Source organism: Schistocerca cancellata, chromosome 2 (assembly GCF_023864275.1).
Source record: "Schistocerca cancellata isolate TAMUIC-IGC-003103 chromosome 2, iqSchCanc2.1, whole genome shotgun sequence".
NCBI lineage: Eukaryota > Metazoa > Arthropoda > Insecta > Orthoptera > Acrididae > Schistocerca > Schistocerca cancellata.
This window is the reverse complement of record NC_064627.1, coordinates 325,760,372-325,784,050: the sequence shown is the minus strand read 5'-3', so window position 1 is coordinate 325,784,050 and position 23,679 is coordinate 325,760,372. Positions and strand designations below refer to the sequence as shown.

General features: G+C 39.2%; 1 protein-coding gene across 7 annotated transcripts in view; it reads right to left on the bottom strand.

The window, feature by feature from the left end:
- Positions 1-23,342, bottom strand: part of LOC126161702 (uncharacterized) — a 508,112-nt gene extending 484,770 nt beyond the window's left edge. For 6 of the 7 annotated variants that reach the window (XM_049917723.1, XM_049917726.1, XM_049917722.1 and 3 more), the window contains exon 1: positions 22,772-23,342. In XM_049917723.1, the coding sequence (XP_049773680.1) occupies positions 22,772-22,894 (123 nt within the window). In that variant the 5' untranslated portion in view covers positions 22,895-23,342. The remainder of the gene's footprint in view (positions 1-22,771) is intronic. The other variant, XM_049917720.1, reaches the window with a different exon arrangement.
- Positions 23,343-23,679: the final 337 nt, after the last annotated feature.

Sequence of the window (23,679 nt, the reverse complement as noted above, 5' to 3'; positions counted from 1 at the left end):
CTTCCCAGGCGGCCGCACATAAGGCCTCCCCAGTTTGTCTGACAAACAGCTTCCAGGTGCTATCTGTGGCTGATACTGTCGCTGAGCCAGATGCTGTCGCCTGTCCAGTTTCAGAGGAAACCATTCAGCCTGCAAGATCCAGGCAATCGCAGAGGGTGGGATTATTGGTAGTTGGGAGCTCCAACATTAAGCGCATTGTGGGGCCCCTTAGGGACTTGGCTGACAAGAAGGGTAAGAAAACCAATGTGCACTCCGTGTGTATTTCGGGTGGATTCATTCCAGATGTGGAAAGGGTCCTGCCGAATGCCATGAAGAGCACAGGGTGCAGCCAACTGCAGGTGGTGGCTCATGTTGGTACCAATGATGTGTGTCACTTTGGATCAAAAGAGATTTTCTCTGGTTTCGAGCAGCTAACAGAAGGGGTAAAGGCTGCCAGTCTTGCTTGCAAGATGAAAGCAGAGCTGACCACTTGCAGCATAGTAGACAGGACCGACTGCGGACCTCTGGTACAGAGCCGAGGGGAGGGTCTGAATCAGAGACTCAGACAGTTCTGTGACCGTGTAGGCTGCAGATTCTTTGACTTGCACCAAAGGGTGGTTGGGTTTCGGGCTCCGCTGAATAGGTCAGGTGTCCACTATATGCAGGAGGCGGCTACACGGGTAGCAGGGGCTGTGTGGCGTGGACTGGGCAGTTTTTTAGGTTAGAGGGTCTTGGGAAAACACAAGAAGGGCTTCAGTCACAAAGGGGGCAGGCTGAACAGAGGAAAAATGTAGATACAGGAACCTTTGGTATAACAGTTGTAAATTGTCGAAGCTGTGTTGGGAAAGAACCAGAGCTCCAATGGCTAATAGAAAGCACTGATGCTCAAATCGTTATAGGCACTGAAAGCTGGCTAAAGCCGGATATAAGCTCAGCCAAAATTTTTGCGAAGAACCTAACGGTGTTCCAAAAGGATAGGATAAACACGGTTGGCGGCGGCATGGTTGTTGCTGTCAGAAGTAGTTTAACTTGTCGCGAAGTTGAAGTAGATACTTCTTGTGAGTTAGTATCGGCAGAGGTCATTGTTGGCAACCGGAATAAAATAATAATTGGATCCTTTTACCGACCTCCCAATTCAGATGATACAGTTGCTGAAAGGTTCAAAGAAAACTTGAGTTTGATTTCAAACACGTACCCGACTCATACGATAATAGATGGTGGTGACTTTCATTTACCTTCGATATGTTGGCAAAAATACATGTTTAATTCCAGAGGTACGCATAAAATGTCATCTGAAATTGTGCTAAACACATTCTCTGAAAATTATTTTAAGCAGTTAGTTCATGAGCCCAAGCGAAAAGTAAACGGTTGTGAAAACACACTTTACCTCTTAGCAACAAATAATCTTGAGTTAATAACGAGCATCAAAACTGATTCAGGGATTAGTGAACATAGGGATGTTGTAGCAAGATTGAATATTGAAATCCCCAAATCCTCGAAAAATATACCTATTCAAAAAATCAGATAAAAATTCACTTGATGCCTTCCTGAGAGACTATCTCCACTCATTCCAAATTAATAACATAAGTGTAGACCAGATGTGGCTTAAATTCAAAGAAATAGTATCTGCAGCAATTGAGAGATTTATACCAAAATAAATTAACAAACGACAGAGCTGATCCTCCTTGGTACACAAAACGGGTTAGAACACTGTTGCAGAAACAACAAAACAAACATGCCAAATTTAAACAGACACAAAAGCCCCAAGATTGGCAATCTTTTACAGAAGCTCGAAATTTAGAGCAGACTTCAAAGCAAGACACCTATAACAGCTTTCACAATGAAACTTTGTCTCAAAACTTGGCAGAAAATCCAAAGAGGTTCTGGTCGTATGTGAAGTATGTTAGCGGCAAGAAACAATCAATGCCTTCTCTCGATGATAGCAATGAAGATACTATCGAAGATAGTGCTGCCAAAGCAGAGTTACTAAACACAGCCTTCCGAAATGCCTTCACAAAAGAAGAAGAAGTAAATATTCCAGAATTTGAATCGAGAACAGCTGCCAGCATAGAAGTAAATATCCTTGTAGTAGTGAAGCAACTTAAATCACTTAATAAAAGCAAGTCTTCTGGTCCAGACTGTATACCAATTAGGTTCCTTTCGGAGTATGCTGATGCATTAGCTCCATACTTAACAATCATATACAACCATTCGCTCGACGAAAGATCCATACCCAAAGACTGGAAGGTTGCACAGGTCACACCAATATCCAAGAAAGGTAGTACGAGTAATCCACTAAATTATAGGCCCATATTGTTAATGTCGATATGCAGCAGGATTTTAGAACATATATTGTGTTGGAACATAATGAATTATCTCAAAGAAAATGGTCTACTGACACACAGTCAACATGGGTTTAGAAAACACCATTCTTGTGAAACACAACTAGCCCTTTATTCACATGAAGTGCTGAGTGCTATTGTCAAAGGATTTCAGATCGATTCCGTATTTCTGGGTTTCTGGAAGGCTTTTGACACTGTACCAAACAAGCGGCTCATAGTGAAATTGCTTGCTTATGGAATATCATCTCAGTTATGTGACTGGATCTGTGATTTCCTGTCAGAGAGGTCACAGTTCGTAGTAATTGACGGAAAGTCATAGAGTAAAACAGAAGTGATTTCTGGCATTCCCCAACGTAGTGTTATAGGCCCTTTGTTGTTCCTTATCTATATAAACAATTTGGGAGACAATCTGACCAGCTGTCTTCGGTTGTCTGCAGATGACGCTGTCGTTTATCGACTAATAAAGTCATCAGGAGATCAAAACAAACTGCAAAATGATTTAGAAGAAATATCGGAATGGTGCGAAAAGTGGCAGTTGACCTTAAATAACAAAAAGTGTGAGGTCACCCACACGAGTGGATGACCTCCATAAATTCACCTAAATACCTAGGTAATACAATTACGAACAACTTAAATTGGAAGGAAAACACAAAAAATTTTGTGGGTAAGGCAAACCAAAGACTGCGTTTTATTGGCAGGACACTTAGAAAATGCAACAGACCTACTAAGGAGACTGCCTACACTATGCTTGTCCGTCCTCTTTTAGAATACCGGTGCGCGATGTGGGATTCTTACCAGATAGGACTGACAGAGTACATCGAAAAAGTTCAAAGAAAGGCAGCATGTTTTGTATTATCGCGAAATATGGGAGAAAGTGTCACAGAAATGATACAGGAGGTGGGATGGACATCATTAAAAGAAAGGCATTTTTCGTTGCGACAGAATCTTCTCAAGAAATTCCAATCACCAACTTTCTCCTCTGAATGCAAAAATATTTTGTTGACACAAACTTACATAGGGAGGAATGATCACCAAGATAAAATAAGGGAAATCAGAACTCATACAGAAAGATATAGGTGTTCATTCTTTCCGCACACTATACGAGATTGGAATAATACAGAATTGTGAAGGTGGTTTGATGAACCCTCTGCCAGGCACTTAAATGTGATTTGCAGAATATCCATGTACATGTAGATGTAGATGTAGCAGTAAGACAAGTAGGTGATATCTCACCACTATTATTCAATATAGTTTTAGAAAAAGTAATGAAAGAATGGGAAATGGAACTAAGGAAATAAAACTTTTGGAAGCCAATCAAGTTCAAGGAAACCGTATGTTCCATACTTAGCATTTGCCGATGACCTGGCAACAGTAAAACAAATCGAGACCCTCAAAGAATGTGCAGAGAAGGTTGGCCTGCAAATCTTCTTTGAGAAGACTGAATCCATGTGTTCCAATTTAAATATTCCAAAATTTAAAACAAATTATGGTGAAATCAACAGAATCAAACTCATTAAGTACCTCGGCGAAATTATTGAACCAATAGGACTTCAAAAAATAGCACAAAAACCAGATTGTAGAAAACCAAGAAAGTGTCCAGACTGTGCCTGTCAAAAAGCACTAAAATCACACACTACAACACAGAAATCAAACCAACAGTTACACAGGTAAGTGAAACACTCTCATTGAATCAAAAACTAGTTTTACAAGGAATTAAGAAAAAAAGAGAGAAAGATTATTAGAAAAATTCTGGGACTGCAATATATACAAGATGATGCAGATTGCAAACCATCAAGATAGAAAAATTATCAAACATCAAGACTGACATCAGAAAGAGATGAAGTAAGTTCTATGGACACTTAGACAGATTACCTGGAAACAGACTAACTAAACATCTATTGGACTATGTGACATCCCTTAAAGCATCAATACCTTGGGTAACTGAAGTTAAGAAGGATTTGACAAAAGCAAAAATTGACATAACAAACATATCAGACAGGAGTACATTCAGAAGAAAAATTGATAAGCGGAAGTTTATTCCAGAGATGGAACCAAAACAATACCGACCAAAGTGGACCAAAGAAAGAAAAAAGGCCTTCAAGTACAAAATGAAGAAATATTGGGGAAATAAGAACCCTAAGACAGATTGAAAATCACCTGCTTATCATTCTCCAATGGAGACATTCGCTAATAATAATAACAATAATAATAATAATAATAATGAAATGTGATTGGTTCAACAGGTGTTGTGGGTTTCATCATTTTGTGAAAATGGACATGTGCAGTTGCGGTTGCCCTACAAGATATACACTTTGTGAATGTAAAAAAAGCCTAAATGATCAGTTGAGAAGGGAGACAGAAAAAGTAAGAGAGCAGTGATTAAAAAGACTGTGATGACATAGAAGACATGGAGAGGAAAGGGCAATATATTCCCGGAAAAATAGCAACAATATTTACAACTAAAGGTTTATGTTACCATTGGGGGCTATATAATATAGCTTGAAATCCTTCATAGTATTTGGCTATATAATACTTAATAATTGTAATTCAGTGTATGTGATTCAAAGAATATGTTTAAGAGGTAGTTAAAATGTTACATGCCACCACACATAAGGAAACTGCTGCACTATTCAGTTGCTTCATTAGCTTCATGTTAATAGAATGCATTTATATTGTCTCTGTTCTTTTTTCTACTCTGTCTTTAAAAAATGCAATTTCAGGGTCCTAAGACAGCCATTTTGTGGTTAACAGATTTTAATCATTCTGTATTGAAAACCACTGGAAATATATATATATATATACAGTCTTTCTGGTGAGACCTGACGAGCTTTCTACATATTAATTTTGTGATTAGAAATTCCCTGATTACTCATCATCTATGTTTTTCCTTCAAACATTTTTGAACCACATCACTGCAGGAAACCTTTGCCCAGGTCTTTTTTCACTGCCTGGAGTTCATCAGTTACTGCATTTCCTACACTAGTGTGCTCAGTTGAAATGTGACTTACCACTGCCTTAACTTTGTGATTGTACTGGATGATTGGTTCCAAAACAAGGAAGCAATCCAAGTTTCACTCATCCAAGCTTTAAAATTGTTGCCGAGTCCACCGGCACAGTCATTGAGCATCCAAATGTAAGACATAACACTGCATTTTATTTTTATAAATTTATTTTTCTGAAAGCTCATCCTGAGCTGCTGGAGTTGGTGGTCATTAATGCATGTTGTGTGCTTGCTTGTGTGTATGAATGGTGTGTGTTTCTCTTTTGCTGATGAAGGCTGTGGCCGAAAGCTTTATTTAAGTGTCTTTTCACTGTGCCGGTCAGCAACATAATGCCTCTTTGATACAGTAAGTAGCAATTTATCTTTTCATACATTGTTGCATTTAAAATCGGAACTTTCCAAGAATCATATGAAAAATAAGAGTGCCGTAGATTACATTTTTAGTTTCTTCTTTGCAAATGTAACAGACACTGCTTGAAACAGTTGATTGATGATGAAAAACTACAAATGTTTTCATAATTCTATGATCTGACTACAAAAAACGAACAAGACATTTTTCTGCAAAGTATGATTGAGGCTGAAACAGTGTACCACAAATGTTCACACCTGGAAACTCATGTGGAATTACATAAACCTAGATCTTCTAATTTTCTTCATTATCTCTCCAGGAAAGCATGTAGATTTCAAGTGTGTAAACAAGCTATAATTTGCCTGTATGATATTTCTGCAAAGAGACTTCATCAATTGTCTAGTTTCTTGCTTCAGAATAAATCTCCAAATGACCTAAGAGGAAAGACTGTCAAAAGTCGTGCAGTGCCTGGCACAATCTGTAATCTTGTCAAATACCACACTGGATCATGTACAGTGAAAGAAACCCACTATGGAGCTTACAAATGAAATATCTCGATACTAAACTAACTGCCACAACAGTGTATGAACTATTTTTGTCATGACATCCAGACATAAAAGTAACTTATGCCTTCTACTACAAGTATTTCGAAGACAACTGTGGATTCAAGTTTGGGGACCACAAACTGAAGTTTGTTCGAAATGTGACAAAATAAATGTAAGATTGAAAAATACTTCATTGAACGAATGGGCTAGGATGGCCAGTATGGCTGAACTACAAGTTCATAAGAAGCTTGCTCAAAAGTTCCTTGCCAAAATCAAAGAAATTAAGAAACTCTGTTCTAATACCAATGATGTGTGAAGAATAGTTGTGTATCATATGCAAAACTTGCCACCACCACATATTAAAGTTCAGGAAATATTTTATAATCACCAGCTGTGGGTGAATGTGTTTGGAATACGTAACCTTAAGACAGTAAAGACTGCAATATTTGTGTACCATGAAGGACAGACCTGGAAAGGCCCAAATGAAAAGTATGTACCGTAATTCAACAATATATATGTGATTATATTCCAAACAGAATAAGACATCTTTGTGTGTTTTCAGATGGGATTTGGGACAAAACCATAATCACACCGTTATTCATTTCTTCCCTACTCTAAACAGTTATTGGTAGATTTGAATCTGTGAATCAGTTCCCCCCCCCCCCCCCCTCCCTCACCCCAGTTAGGGAACACACTTTCCTTCCATGTAATCAAGATTTTGGTGCTACAAAAAGACCTTTGCAAAAAGCTGACCAAGTCTGCACACCGGAAGAATATGCTAGGAAGATTTATGGTCAAGTAAATCGATTAAATTCATTGTAACACCGATGAAAACTGAAGACATCACAGCTTATAAATGATAGTGGACAAAATATTATAAAAAAGATGCACTTTCTGTAGAGACTTTTGGAAAAAGTGTTCCTAAACAACAAAAACAATCTTTCCGAGTAAACAAAATTTTCACACTTCGTGTACAACTGAAAAGCACAAGGAACTGTAGTGTCATACATGTACATCGGGGGGCTTATAAGGAAGACCTCCAGACTGCTAAAAATCTCTGAATAGGATACTGATAAGATACAGTTACCAACTTCAAAAGCTTGCACTCAAAAATACTTATCAATTCAAAGAAACTGCAAGACATCAGAAAGGTGATGCAGTACATTCCTCACAAAACTGAAGAATTTTACAAGGACATTCTGGCATGGCCAGCAACTGATTGTGAACATAATGAACATTGATCCTAATAAGTAGCAGCTCTTTATTGCTCTATGTACAAAAATAATTTCATTTATTTTTGCAAAAGGACACATTTCCACTGATTTAAATGACCCTGATTGGGAAGAAAAGTATTTATGTTTGTATGCACAGTTGTAAACATCAATATGTACCATACTCTAAACAGAAACAATAAAATAAAATATAAAAATTATTGTATGTGAAGTGTTTTCGGGTTTTTGTCTACTATTAAATTGATTCCTGTGGACATAGAGGGTCCATCATACAGCGGGAACACATGCGCCCAAAACGTAAGCATTGAAAACATCGCACAGGTGGTGGGACATACAGCTTCACGTCACACAGATAACACATAACCTTGATCTTCTCTGGGAGGGTATCACCCTCAAATGATGGAATAAAGGTACCATTATCAGTGTGATTGTCATTACAATCTTTCTGAACAATCCAAACAAAATGAATTTCCTGTCATTCCACACTGACCTGGAATTCCTTACAGTTTGAAGGATGAGGTTCCTTTGAAAAATGACTCCCTGAACCATGTTCAAAGACTGGTGAGAATTAATTGACACCAGGATGTCGCCAAGATGGTCACAAACATGAAGGGCTTCAGAGTGGGTGGCAAAAGAAGTTTTGATCAACAGCAAACCCAACTGCATCTTACTGAGCACTCCACTCCACAAATCTTGTTCTCAATATTTTTCACAAAAAATAACAGGTTGGTGGTGGTGAAAGTGTCCCCGTCAGTCCTAGTGCACACCACGTAGCGAGGAAAGTGTTTTACCCCCAGCCCGTGAGCCTGGCTGTCCTCCCAGGGTGTAGCCTGGGAAGAGAAGGCTACAGGGTCATAAGCAGCAGCATTAAATGATCCATTGTCAACTGAAGAGATGGCCACAGAAGAACAGCCAGGTTTTTTGGAGCTTAAAAAGTTTCATATGCAAAATATCCGTCCTGATAATACCAACTCCAATCAGAGGCTCTCCCTAGTGACAGCAAGGACTGTCTTACAGTGGCAATTGCCAGGAGCTGCGATTCTCCAAAATGACAAGCAACCACTTCAAGGCAAACATGGGGAGGAAGCAGCTCATTATCGGTAGGGTGATTCCTGTGTTGTCAGGGGGCTCAGCCAGATGGTTACATATCAGCCCCACCACACGGACTGGTTACATGTGCTGGTGACCTAGCAGGGTGAGATAGGAGGGGGGCTACAACGGGACAGGAAGAGGGGCAAGAGGGGGAGAGAGGAATCCATGCTGTACATGTTAGGGGGGGTGGGGGGGTGGGGGAGTTCATCCCCAAATGGCTCACCCCGCAGAGAGAAAATTTACAAGTGGAGGTCAAACCCCAAAGGTGGACCAAGAACACCAAAAAGGAAGGATGGAAAAGAAAAGACAAGGGGAACAAGACTGGAAGGAATAAAAGACACCAAGTGGATAGGCAGGTCACCATGAAAAAGAACACCGAGAGAAGGGAAGGAGGGGGACAGGGATAGAGAGGCACGGAGAAGGCAATGCAGCCCAGGGGGGAAAAATGGGCCACAACAGCTCGGAGCCCCATGCATGTCACACATGAACTCATTAAAGAACTGGGGGGGGGGCATAAATTTTGCTATGATTGTGGTTATTACCACTGGTGCGGTTTCCAATATGAAAATTTTGCTGAATGTCATGATGGGGTCCACAGAAATCATTAGATGGTTCAATTTATTTATTGTTACTAGTACAGGCAATAGCCCTCAAGTTTCATTGGTGATTATTATGAATTTTAGTCTCTTTGTGAAACAGATCAATTGAATCAAGACCAAATATTAAATCTTCTAGATTCAATTCATTTACATGGATCAGTTTTTCAGGTGCCTCTACTGTAGTTTCCCCTTTAGTAAGCATAAAAGATCATAATGAAGACATAGGCTCATCCCAGTACTGGGTTTTGTTGAGCTCTTTCTCAAAATAATGGTTCAAACTGCCCGTCTTAAGCTGAATGGTTCAAGATTAAACACCTTCTTGTGTAGTCTTCCCTCAGTTCCTATTGACCTGACAAAGGATATCTTTTGCACACATCACCACATTTGTGATAACATTCCACAAAATACTTCTATGAACTTGACTGGGTGTGTACTTCTCTTATTTGGCATGAATGTTTGAAACTGCCTTATCAGGTACAGACCCCAATGCAATTTTCTGTGGTTGCAACAGTGTGCCAGATGGTGACACTCGCTCATGACACAGCTGTCCTACATTTGAATCAAATGCACGAACACCATCCAGCTCCAGTATCAATGACTGATTATCATTTAAAACCTCTTTACTTCAGACAATTCATAAATAATTCTTTCTACCCGCTGGTTGAAATTATCAAGCCACAGCGAGAACCCTTCAGCCGGCTCTTTTTTCATTGCCTTTATTTCATCAATTAGTGTATTTGCTACACTACTGCCCTCAGTTGAAACCACTCTATTAACTCTGTGATTGCCTTCTCAAGCTGTTCATCCTTGGACAATATCCAGTTTATAAAGTCAGTCACAAACTTCTCACCCTGTGAGGTGCAATGTTCACTTATTTTCCTCTCTTGTTTGAGTGATGAATTATCGTCTCGCTGAGACAGATTATTAACAGACTCGGATTAACTATCTTGAGCGATATGAATTCCTTCTTCATCATCATCTACAAGCTTATTTATGGTTTCAGGTGAGGCGGACAGGTTTCCGCTGCCTCAGTTGCTCAAAGCACAGCATTTCCACACTGCACACATTTCAGCTCATTAATCTCTTTTGTTAACGATACTGCAACATTAGAATTTTCATCATTTGTGGGTATAATTTCTGGTTTCGCTGAGCTAATACTAACATGATTAATAATAGGAAACATAGTTCCTGCTAGTTTTTCCATCTTATGAAATAATTCCGCTAATGTATCTTTCATTTCAGTACTCTGTGTGGTCCACTCAACATTCTCAGCAGTTGTCTGATAATAGCCATTTTGACTTGTCTATTTTTAACACAACAATCAAAAATTCTCAAAAGAAACTGAAAAATATAACTAACACAGTGTTACAACTGATAATTAATAATAATGTTCAGATCTAGTTGTTTTAAATAAGACTGCTAAAATACATTAGTAAGAAAAAGCAGCATCTGACCTCATAGTGTCCAAGCTCACATGGTACGGCAATTTAAAAAAGAAGTTTGTATTTCTACTATTCTACCAAATACCTACCCAACAGGTTGAATTCTGAATGATTAGATTAATTTTTACTTGGTACAATCTACCAGATCCCAGTAGTAAGTATGACGAAACTTTGTTAACTTTTGCTGGCTCCACCATGAAGTCTTCAGCTATGGAAAACTTTTTGTCCTTGTACATTAACTGGACTCAGTTGGTAATACTAGACTTCAGTGCTAATACAAGTATAACAAAAGAATCACAAACATACAATACATATTTACACAATCACTATGAAGGGATTTTTCATTTAATTTTCTACAACTGTATACAATTTGCAGGGTCCCCAGGCTGATGAAATGGTCATTTTTTATTATACTTTATACATTCCATTCGATCATGTGTGTGAGATTTTAAAACTGATATTATTATTCCAATTATTATTATTGTTATTATTAGTATTATTATTATTATTTAAAAACATATTTCTCAAACTGAATCAAGTGGTGGTTAATTATTGGCTTAAATATGTCACACAAAAACATCAAATGGTGGTGGAATGTACATGGTACTGCTATGCATAGTGATCTTTTCCAGCTAATGGCGCACAATGTTTGGTTGCTGTAAAAATAATTAAATCTTTCTTCAAGTAAGTAGCAGAGTTCAAAACTTGATCCAAAGTTGCAAACTGCATTGGGCCAGATCATAAGCTGACGATGATTCCATTCCACATACATTTACAGATGCTTGAAGAAAAAATGCATTCAAACAATTGTTTTTCCCGTGCTCCACATGTGAATGGCACAGGAAGATATCCTAATAAATGGTACAATGGGATGTTCCCTCTGCCATGGACCTCACAATGGCTTGCAGAGTATAGATGTGAATGTAAATGTAAGAAGATAGATAAGTAATCAGAGAATTTCTAATTACAAAATTAATATGTACAAAACTCATCAGTCTGACCAGATACATTGTATTTATATTTTTCTAATGGTTTTTGATACAGAATAATTACAATATGCTCAATATGCTCATCACAAAGTGGTTACCTTAGAACCTTTAAATTGCACTTTTACTGGACACAGTACAAACAAGAACAGATACAATATAACTGCATTCTTTTAGCATGATGCTAATGAAACAACAGGATACCACAATAATTTTTTTACGTGGAATGGCATCTCATGTCTTGACTACGGCTTAAACATATTCTCTGAATCATGCATGGTAAATTATGATTAATAAGTATCATACAGCTGAACACGGCGAATTATTGTCAAGGTATATTATTATACATACAGTTGTGGTTACCCTATAAGAAGAACACTGTGATAATTTACAAAAGATAAAATGATCAGTTCAGAAGAGAGACAGAAAAAGCAAGAGAGTGGTGATTAAAAAGAAATTGATGATGTAGAAGGCCTGGAGAAAAAGGCAAAATGACCCACTTAATAGGAAACTGCCATGAGTGGTTACATGTGCTGGTGACCTAGCAGAGTGAGACGGGAGGGGGGCTACAATTGGATAAATGGACAATGAACTGTCGGGGAAGAGAAACTGATGATGAAAATGATAAGATACTTTACACAGAAGAAGAAATAAGAAAGAGATGGAAGAGGTGCATGGACGACCTATACAAAGCAAAGGAGAAATCAGATCTAACCATTGAAATGAAAGATAAGGTAGAAGCAGAGGAAAAAGGAGTTTCTGTTCTGACCTCTGAGGTAAAACTGGCTGTAAACGATATGAAGTGCTATAAATCTGCTGGATTGGATGGTCTGCCTACAAAATTATTGCAAATGGCTTAGCAGAAATTATAACTTTATGCATTGTAATATATGAACTGGTACATAGTCAGAAGACTGTCATAGCTCAAATCCAAAAGAAATAAAGTACCAAGAAATGCGCACAATACAAATCAATAATAATAACCTCTCATGCTGCCAAAATTATGTTGCACACACTGAATCATAGATTGGTACATATAATGGAAGAAAACATAGTGGAAGAGCTACTCAGTTTCAGAAAAGGCAGAGGTACAAGAGCTGCCTTGGACTAATTAGAATGAGTGTTGAAAGATGTAGTAGAAAGCGGAAAAGACTTAGGAGAAGCCTTTGACTGAGTGAAATGGCATGAGATGATAGAAATTCTAAAATTGAAGAAGGTGAACTGGAAGGACACAAGAGTAATTAGGCAGTTACAAACAAAGCAGAAAGCAATTGTGAAGCTAAGAAAGAGTATGACACACCTGTTAGAAATTGGAAGAGGAGTAACAAAAGGGCTGTTGTCTTTCACCTGACGAGATGGTACTGCTTGCAGATACAACAATCTCTCTTCAAGGAACACTACCCAGATTTGGAGGAGGACTATAAGAGTACAGAATAAAAGTCAACAAAAAGAAAACTAAGATGATAAGATCGCAAGAAGGACATGAACATATTTCATTAATTATACTTAATTACATCCAATTCAGTCTCTCTCTCTCTCTCTCTCCACAATGGCGTACTATTATTAAAACATAATTTCCCCTTAGTCTGATCACCCATGGATGGCATATCTGCATTGACAAGACTTCTCTTGCCCTGTGTGCTGAAAGTCTCAGAAAGTCCTTCACAGACACACACTATGCAGAAAACATAGGCTGCAAACAGATTTTCTTTACACAGCCCTAATACTTCCACTAATCCCAAGAACCAGACGCAAAGGAGCATCCCCCTTGTCACCCAGTATCATCCCAGACTGGAGCAACTAAACCATGTCTTTCCCATCCCTCCTAAAGTGGTATTCTGACATCCACCCAACCTACACAACATCCTGGTCTCATCCTATGCCACCCCCACACGCAAACCATTGCCAGTGGGGTCATATCCCCATGGAAGACCCATATGTAAAACATAACTGATTCATCGACCTGGAACATCCTACTCTAGTCCTGTACAGGCTTCTCCTATCCCAACAGACACCAACCTATGAAACCAGCCATGTCATATACCACCTCTACTACAATTTCTGTACAACCTTTCGTGTGAGCAAGAGCACCAACCAGCTGTCTACTAGAATGAATGGCCACCACAAAACAGTGCCCAGGAACAGCGCTGATCACCCAGTGGCAGAACACCCTGCTGAGCGCAACATGCTTAAGTTCCATGTTTGCTCCTTAACCCTTGATTCTAGATCCCTACCTCTACCACCAGCTTTTCTGAGCTACGCAGATGGGACTTATCCCTGCAACACAGCCTTTTCTCCTGTAATCCTCCTGACCTCCATCTCTGCTAAACCATTGCACCCACATCCTCTTCCTGAAAGTCTCCCATTCCTCTGTCCTGTTACCCCCCATCACCTCCCCCCCCCCCCAAAAAAAAAAAAAAAAATCCCCACCCCCAAGTGCAGCTCATACACTGTAGCTGCAAATATACTGCAGTTATACATTCAAACAATGGAAAATCCGGGATGGAATGTAACAATACTATGAAGAGGAAAGTTGCTACTCACCATATAGTGGAGATGCTGAGTTGCAGATAGGAACACAAAGATTGTCACAAATAAAGCTTTTGGCCATTAAGGCGTTCATCAACAATATATATATGTATATGTATAGTTATAATAGAAGGAAACATTCCACGTAGGAAAAATATACCTAAAAACAAAGATGATGTGACTTACCAAATGAAAGTGCTGGCAGGTCGACAGACACACAAACGAACACAAACATACACACAAAATTCAAGCTTTCGCAACAAACTGTTGCCTCATCAGGAAAGAGGAAAGGAGAGGGAAAGACGAAAGGATGTGGGTTTTAAGGGAGAGGGTAAGGAGTCATTCCAGTCCCGGGAGCGGAAAGACTTACCTTAGGGGGAAAAAGGGACGGGTATACACTCACACACACACACACATATCCATCCACACATATATATATGTGTGGATGGATGTGTGTGTGTGTGCGCGAGTGTATACCCATCCCTTTTTCCCCCTAAGGTAAGTCACAAAAACAAAGATGATGTGACTTACCAAATGAAAGTGCTGGCAGGTCGACAGACACACAAACAAACACAAACATACACACAAAATTCAAGTTTTCGCAACAAACTGTTGCCTCATCAGGAAAGAGGGAAGGAGAGGGAAAGACGAAAGGATGTGGGTTTTAAGGGGGAGGGTAAGGAGTCATTCCAGTCCCGGGAGCGGAAAGACTTACCTTAGGGGGAAAAAGGGACGGGTATACACTTGCACACACACACACACACACACATATCCATCCACACATATACAGACACAAGCAGACATATTTAAAGACAAAGAGTTTGGGCAGAGATGTCAGTCGAGGCAGAAGTGCAGAGGCAAAGATGTTGTTGAATGACAGGTGAGGTATGAGTGGCGGCAACTTGAAATTAGCGGAGATTGAGGCCTGGTGGATAACGGGAAGAACGGATATATTGAAGAGCAAGTTCCCATCTCCGGAGTTTGGATAGGTTGGTGCTGGTGGGAAGTATCCAGATGACCTGGACGGTGTAACACTGCGCCAAGATGTGCTGGCCGTACACCGAGGCATGTTTAGCCACAGGGTGATCCTCATTACCAACAAACACTGTCTGCCTGTGCCCATTCATGCGAACTGACAGTTTGTTGCTCGTCATTCCCACATAGAATGCATCACAGTGTAGGCAGGTCAGTTGGTAGATCACGTGGGTACTTTCACACGTGGCTCTGCCTTTGATTGTGTACACCTTCCGGGTTACAGGACTGGAGTAGGTGGTGGTGGGAGGGTGCAGGAAAAAAAAACACACACACACACACACACACACACACACACACACTCTCTCTCTCTCTCTCTCTCTCTCTCTCTCTCTCTCTCTCTCTCTCTGTGTGTGTGTGTGTGTGTGTGTGTGTGTGTGTGTGTGTGTGTGTGTGTGTGTGTGTGCAGACTCAGGCAAGAAATCACACTGATTATACATTCAGGAATTCTCCTACGCTGTAAGAGCTGTCAAGCAGATATGATTTCAGTTTATCTTTGAAGATAATTTTATTACCTATTAAATTCTTTACTGTGCAGGGTAGGTGGTCAAAAACTTTCATGGCTGAATACCTCTCTTCTTTATGTGTCATATTAAAACCAAATGAAAAATAGTATAAGTCACTTTTCCTTCTAGTATTATATTTATGCATGTCACTTTTTTTTAACTGCCACTGATTGTTGACAAGAAAATTACATAAGGGAGTTAACATACTGCTGTCAGTACACCCAGTTGTTTAAAAATCTGTCTACAGATGGTTCTGTGTTCCGTCAGAGGTGAGTTATCAACAATATGATACCATAAGAGAAAATCAGATGAAAATAGCAACAGTATGTCAACTTTTTGACGTTTTCATCTACAGTTCCTGTTACTTTCCATAACAAAAAAGTTCTGGAGCTTAAATTGTGCTGCTAAATAGAAGAAGATGTAAATGATGACCTTACTTGAAGATAGGGCCTATCTTAATTTTTTCCCTTTTCGTACTGATCAGTGACATCTATAATTGTCCAGTTTTTTTACTATTTCCCAGAGTAATGTTTCCAGTGTAAACTGAAGATCAGAGTGCAACAGCCACTGACAAGGTGTTCTTTAACTAAAACACTTTCAGCAATTTGAGTGTAAATTATTTTGTAAATATGTTGGTCAAATGACAGTAAAATATGCCAGATCATACAAGAAAAATGTATGGTCCTCCTGTGCAGCATATATGAGGTGGGTGAATAACTATGTATTGTTTTTCCGTACGTTTAATAAACACAACAGATTCACATTACAGACTTCAGTCATCAATATTATGTTCTACTTCCTATTTACAACAGTCTGGCAACAGTGTAGTAACTTTTCGTTTCTGTAACTGTAGAAAACATGTGGTCTTGTGGCACAGAACTCATCAAGCCATGTTTGGAGCTCATTTTCATTCAGAAATGAAGATCCTTGAAGGCTTTTCAATACACAATGGAAAAGGTGAAAATCTGAGGACACAAGATCAAGTGAATGACTTCCTAACCTAACTTCTGTATACTGTTTCTCGTCAGTCCAGCAGAATGTGGTGGGCATTATCGTGGAGTAGCATCACTTCATGCACTCTTTCTGGTCATCATTCTTGTGATGCATCTGTAAAATGTATGATTTGTTGACAAATATGTCAGTAGTGATGGTCACAACACAGGGAAACAATTTGTCGTATACTACTCTGTCCGGTAATATTATCTCTTGTGGACACACACGGATCTTTGGACAGGGAGTTGCTATTTGTTTTGGGCTCAACTATTTCTTTCTTTACCTCATGTTAACATAAAGACACCATTTCTTGTCACCAGTAACAATACAGGATAGGAATGATCATTGTTGTTCATGAGCCAACTGATGATGAGCAAGCAGAGAAGCACATAAGGCCATCCACTGATTTTTGTGATTTTTGCTTAGAGTATGCAGTACTCATATACCTAATTTTTGAACCTTCCCCGCTTCATGCAAATGTTGCACATTGGTGGAATGATTACAGTTCTAAAGTACACTGATGTAGATCATTGTAGATTAAAGCGTTTCAATGATCTTCATCAAACCCCGGAAGTCTTCCTGAATGTGGAGAGCCACTGTCACAATGATACTTCATGAAATGCGAAAGTTATTTTCTTGCCCTGTTCTATCCAATGGTATTATCCCCATACACAGCACAAATGTTTCTGGCTAATATTAGGTTATTGCATAAATTCGTAGCACTTTTGTTTTGCATATTGGTATTCTAATTGCTGTGGATTCATTTATCAATTGTCATTTTTTATTTATAGTTCACTGTTGCTATTTGAGCTGACATACCATCATTTTGAGATAGTTAGTGGAGCTCTGGCTCTGGCTGCTACAGAATGGAGTGCTGGGTGGAAAAATCAGAACATTTTTGTTCTGCTTCAGTTTGACAGAGGGGGTGACAACAGTGGAGGCAGCCAGAAACAATTGTGCTGTCTGTGGGGATAATGCCACTGAATAGAGAATGACAATAAATTGTTTTTCTTGTTTTAAGGAGGATCGTTTTGACATTAGTGACTCTCCATGTTCAGGAAGATCTTTGGGATTCGAAAAAGTTCATTTAAACATATTAATCCACAATGATCTATGTCAGTGTACTTGAGAACTGACAAAAGTGATCATTCCACCATCATGCAACATTTGCATGCAGTGGAGGATGTCAAAAAATCGGGTGTATTGGTATCGCATACTCTAAGCCATAATCACTAAAGTCAGTGTGTGGCAATATGTGCACCTCTGCTTCCTCATCATCAATCGGCTTGTGAACAACACCAACCATTCCTATCCTGTACTGTTACTGGTGACAAGAAATGGTGTCTTTATGTCAACATAAGACAAAGAAAGGAATGGCTGAGCCCAAACAAAGCAGCAACTCCCCACACAAAGACCTGGCACATCCACAAAGGATAACATTATACATCTGGTGGGAGAGTCACAGTATGGTGTATTAAGAATTGCTTCCCTGAGGTGTACTCATCACTGCTGACATTTACTGTCAACTACTGAAAGATCTTTAAAATGCAATAACAGAGCAAAGCCAACGAAGACTGTGTGAAGTGATGCCACTCCATGATAACACCCACCAGCATTCAGCTAGGCTCACAAAAAACATTACACAGGAGTTGGGCTGGGAAGTCATTCCACACACTCCGTATTCACTCGATCTTGGGCGCTCAGATTTTCATCTTTTCTGCTCTCTATCAAACAGCCTCCAAGGAACTTCCTTTCCAGATGAAAATGCACTCCAAAAATAGCTCAATGAGTCTTGGGCTGAAAACCGCACAATTTCTACATTCACAGAATCAAAAAGTTACCTAAGAATTGGCAGAGTGTTGTAAATAGCGAAGGAGAATATATTATTGATGACTACAGTCATCTGTTACGTTTATTACACTTATGGAAAACTACTATGAACTTATTCACCAATCCAACAGATCTTAAGAAAGTTGTCCATAACAGCTGAAATCAGTACTCTATAAACTTAAATGCAATTTTAACTTTTCTGGTAAGCTGAATTAAGATTAAGCTCAAGTTTCAAGCTAGGTAGAGCCATCTGTGTGTGAAGAAACTTGGAGTGACCACTCGTTGAAATATTGCAGCATTTCAGTGGTTTGACCCAGGTGAAACACAGTAAATTTTACAAAAGGGAAATATTGTTCAATAGAAACGTAAAGAACTCAGTAGTGCAGTTAAGGAAAAGTAGTAAGAGTACTGGAAATGTAAATATAATGCAAACATTGTAGGTGACAAGTGTAATTTTTTCTCAATTTATTCCTATGCATGTCTGTTTCTCTAAAATTATACAAGGAAAAATGGAACGAAAGCAAAGATTATGCCTACACTTAACAGTATCTTGTGCCAGAAAGACAAAACTCTACCTGATTTGGAGGAAAAGCTGTAGAGAAAACTCCATTATGTCTTATTCTGTGTAATCTCACAGGGGGTATAATGTGACCTTCTCAGAATTGTCATATTTGGTGCATGGATATCTACAAGTCTTAATAGTAAAACTGCCCAGTAGCACTGTCCTAACCAACCATTTTTGATAAATTCAGGTTTGAAGACTCAAGGGTGAGTACCCAGTCATTAGTCTGGCATCAATTTCCCTATTTTCAGACTTCTACTATTTACTAATGAGTTGAACTACAGACATCTGTAAGCCACTAAGTTGATACAATGTAAAAAAAGTAGAATACATCATTCAGATTTTTTATGAAAAATGTTGAAAAATAGACTTTTTCCATGCTATTCTTTAAAGGTGTGATATTTATGTGCACTATAACTCTTTGACCCTAGTATTAAGTTAAAAAAAAAATAATGAAAAGCATTTGGTGTTGGGATTAGTATTTGGTGCCTATTTGTTGAATATTGATTTGATTTATTGCTGAAATGTTTGCATATCTGGTAGCAACCTTAGGTGCAAAGAAGAATACCCTAATTGGCTTTATACATTGGCAAAAATGAAATAAATGTGCCACTTACACATACAACCCATGTTCACCACTACAGGCAATTAGTAAATAAAAACCATGTGTATTCCTCAAAAAATAGTTCCTAAAATATTTGGGAGTTGGCCTGTAGGTTGGAACTGTAAACAGGTGTGAGCTGAAAACAATCATCAATCAGTTTTCCTTGATGCACTCCACTAAGTTTCCAATTGTATCTGTCATTTCTTTTCCATTTCAATTTTAATTGTTACTGCTGTTATCTGTACTGTAATCATTATTCCAATTTGTATAATTTTGGCACTGTACCCGTTTCTAATGTAACAGGGGCTGTTTGTTTGTTCATCGTGTATGTGTGTGAGCAAGTTATGTACTCTGATGTCATTTGCTACTTTCACCATATTTTATGTTGTCAATAGGTCTACAATTTTGCAAGCACAAGTAATTGATGATAACGCATTGCCCAAGTACAAATTCATTTTTCAATCGACTACTTCAAGTTGCCATACTTTTTATTTATTATTCGAAACATACAGGCCTATTTTATTTACTTGCTTTTGTGGTATGACATCCTTCAGGCTGTGCTATTACTAAAAGGCAATAGCTTCTGCATAGTCTGAAGGCTAAAGTGTTCCTATTTGAAACAGATTCCCCACAGAACATAAAACACAAAAGTAACAAGAATTTTACAACAATTATTGAAAGACTTTATTGAATTATTATAAAATGAAAATGATAGGGTTTGTATGGCATATACATATCAACTATATACCTGCACAGAATCTCACATTGTTATGTAACAGTGGAGTGAGAGAGAATATGAAATATGTATGGACGTATCAGACAAGATTAGGCTATATCAGTTCCCTGGTAAAAACATGTATATTATGAAAATTTACACATAAGTATAGACTGAGCCTCTAAAATAAAGAGCAACACGAATTCTGCTGCCTAGGGGTACTCAGAGCAGCCTAGTAAACAATGTCAGATGAGTAGACACAATTTAACTGTTTGTCATTGAAACATCATTAGAATGAAGTAAAAGATAACCATTTAAACAGCTCAAATGTACACAGATTTATCATTACACTGTGAATCAATTTTATCAGCTGTGACAGTTGATGACGGGTACTTTTTCTGATTACAGCAACACTAAATTATCCTCTGACAGTGTACAAAATCTCAGAAAATCAATTTCATTTCATGTAACTTGAACTACTTTTATCAAACCATTCATTAACATAAATGAGTAATAAACAAGTACTCTATCCTATTACAAATTACAAAACAATTGACAAAGTTCATCATATCCATTTCTTGAAGCTATTTGTGCCAGAGTTTCCTTATTTACATTTTTGCACTTTTTTATGGCAAGAAATTCAGAATATTTTATGTCCTTTAATTCGTTTAATTCTTTTATCACTGTGTTATCCTTTTTCTTTATTCTAATAAATAATCGTTCAATCCGTTTTAGAGTATCTGCAACTTCTTTTTTCCCTCCTTCTTGGGCAAAATGTAATGGTGTTTTTTTACCTGTTTTCGTTCTTGCATTGTATACTGCACCATGTTGCAATAGTGTAGACAATATTTCATGATGCCCAAATTTTGCTGCATAATGCAGTGGAGTAATGCCATTACTGTTGCTCAAATTAATACTGGCCCCATTTTTAAGCAAAACATTAACAACAGGTAAATGGCCTTTCCAAGATGCATACACAAGCGGTGTTTCATACTTGATGCTTCTGCTGTTAACAGGTGCCCCTTCTTGCACATATTTTTCAATTTCAGCACACTTAGCTCTTTTCACAGCTTGGAACAGCTTTTCAATAGATCGCAGTAAAGCATTTATATTCTCATTCCTTTCGACATCACACTCTGGAACGGTAATGTTATCAAAGTAGGGATGCGGCTTCACATCATAATAAGCACCATTCTCTAACAAGATTCTAGCAACTGCTGAATCACCATACTTTACAGCTAGGTGCAGAGCTGTTTCATCGTTACTTCCCTTTGCATTTACATCTGCTCCGTTTTCAATGAGAGCTTTCACACTACTAAGTTTCGAGTTCAGCGCCTGTGCATCCGAATGTCCGGACTTTTTCAGGACGACCTGGGTTCCCTCATCTGTTGCAAAGTGAAGTGGCGTCCAGTCTGTGTTGTCAGTTGCATTAACTTTGGCACCTCTCGCCAAAAGGTATTTAACTACTTCGGTGTGCCAGAAGTCTGCTGCGAAATGCAATGGTGTAATATGCCTGTGAGCCCTTGCATCAACTACAGCACCACCGCTGATCAGAAGTTTTACAGAATCCAAGCTGTCGGCGTAAGCTGCGCTATGCAATGGCGTCCACGTTCGCTCCTCAGTGGCATTAACGTCTGCTTTGTTTTTGATCAGGATGTTTACTACATCGGCGAAATCTTGTTCAGCAGCAACGCTCAAGGGTGTTACTCCACTCCGATCCCTCGCATTGACGCTAGCACCTTTCGCAATCAGAAGTCTAGCAGTTTCCGCTGGGTATCCACTTTGAGCTGAACTGTGCAAAGGAGTCCATCCGTCAACGTCTTTCGCGTTGACATCTGCGCCACTGTTAATCAAAACCTGGGTTACTGCGGCTTGTCTGTTTTGGATAGCCACATGCAATGGTGTGAAGCCTTCCAGGTTCTTTGCATTAATCGTGGCCTTGTTCTGGATCAGGAACTTCGTTATGTGGACATTCCCCTTTTCTGCTGCGAAATGCAATGGTGTGTTACAGTCTGAATTTCTGGCATTTACAACAGCACCGTTTTGTACAAGAAATTTGGCTACGTCTTCAAAATTCTGCACCACAGCGAAAAACAATGGTGTGCCTTTTATATTGTCCTCGGCATTCACGTCTGCATTCGCAGCAACAAGTGCCTTCACTACGGACAAATGGCCGTGCTTTGCTGCCAGATGCAGTGGAAACATGCTAGAGCTACTCTTGGCGTTCACATTAGCACCAGCAGCGATCAAAGTGAGCGCGAGATTCGAGTCAGCATTATCAGCTGCTAAATGTAACGGCGTGATGTCCCGCTCCATCTCCTCGGACAATGGATAATGACAAGACGCCCGTGCATTTACATTACAGCCCCGGGCGATAAGCGCTTTAACAATGTCCAAATGGCCTTTCTTCGCAGCAATATGGAGCGGTCGTACCTTGAAGGCATCTGCGGCTTCGGCGTCAGCTCCTTTCGCCAACATTTCCATGACATCTTCCAAGTTGCCGGCACCTACAGCAGCGTGGAGCGCTGTTAACATGATGCCGCTGCTCGTGTACATTGTTCACATATGTTGCCGACACTAATGCAGAGAAACAACGCACTCGCACACCTCTTTCTGAACACCACTCTTACGCATCAACAATTGCTTGCGATAAAAATCCCTCGACATAAGCAATAGAACAAATGAAAACACGCCATCCGCCCAGCCCAGAAAAAAATATCTACAAAAGTGACCAAACTGATACTATCGGAAAATAACACTGCGTTCATTGAACAGTCTTATTTAAATAATATTGGGAAATAGATATAGGTGCAACAACTATTCAAAGCCACACACTACTCTCCATCGCGATTTATGTCCTGTTGTCCTCCATTGCAAACAGTGCGCACAACTTTGAATTTACTGGAAGCCGCTGCCAACTGTCGAGACAGTTGCCTACGGGCAAACGCATCGCTCTTTCCCTTAACACACGGCTGTACCTTTATTTACATGGGTGAGCTTGTTTAGGAAGAGCTTGTTTACACCCTAACGAGTTAAGGAAATGACGTCAAGCTGAAATAGTCGAGCGTTTGCGAAGTATGGCGAGATATCGATCGGCGGGTAAAAATCGAACTGACCTGAAAGTAGCGGGAGAGTCGTCTGCTGGGTAGTTACTGGATAGTGGATAGTTAAATTGTTTGTTTCGTTGTGACTTGTGAGGGTCTGTAGTGGTTGGATGTCAGACGCTTTCTTTATGGAGAAGTCTGCAAATATGCTGGCTGACCGTGTTACAGACCAGGAAGTAGACGTGTTCGAGGGGTTGATGAGGTTATCACTAAAGGGTCTGACTTTGTCGTAGTGCA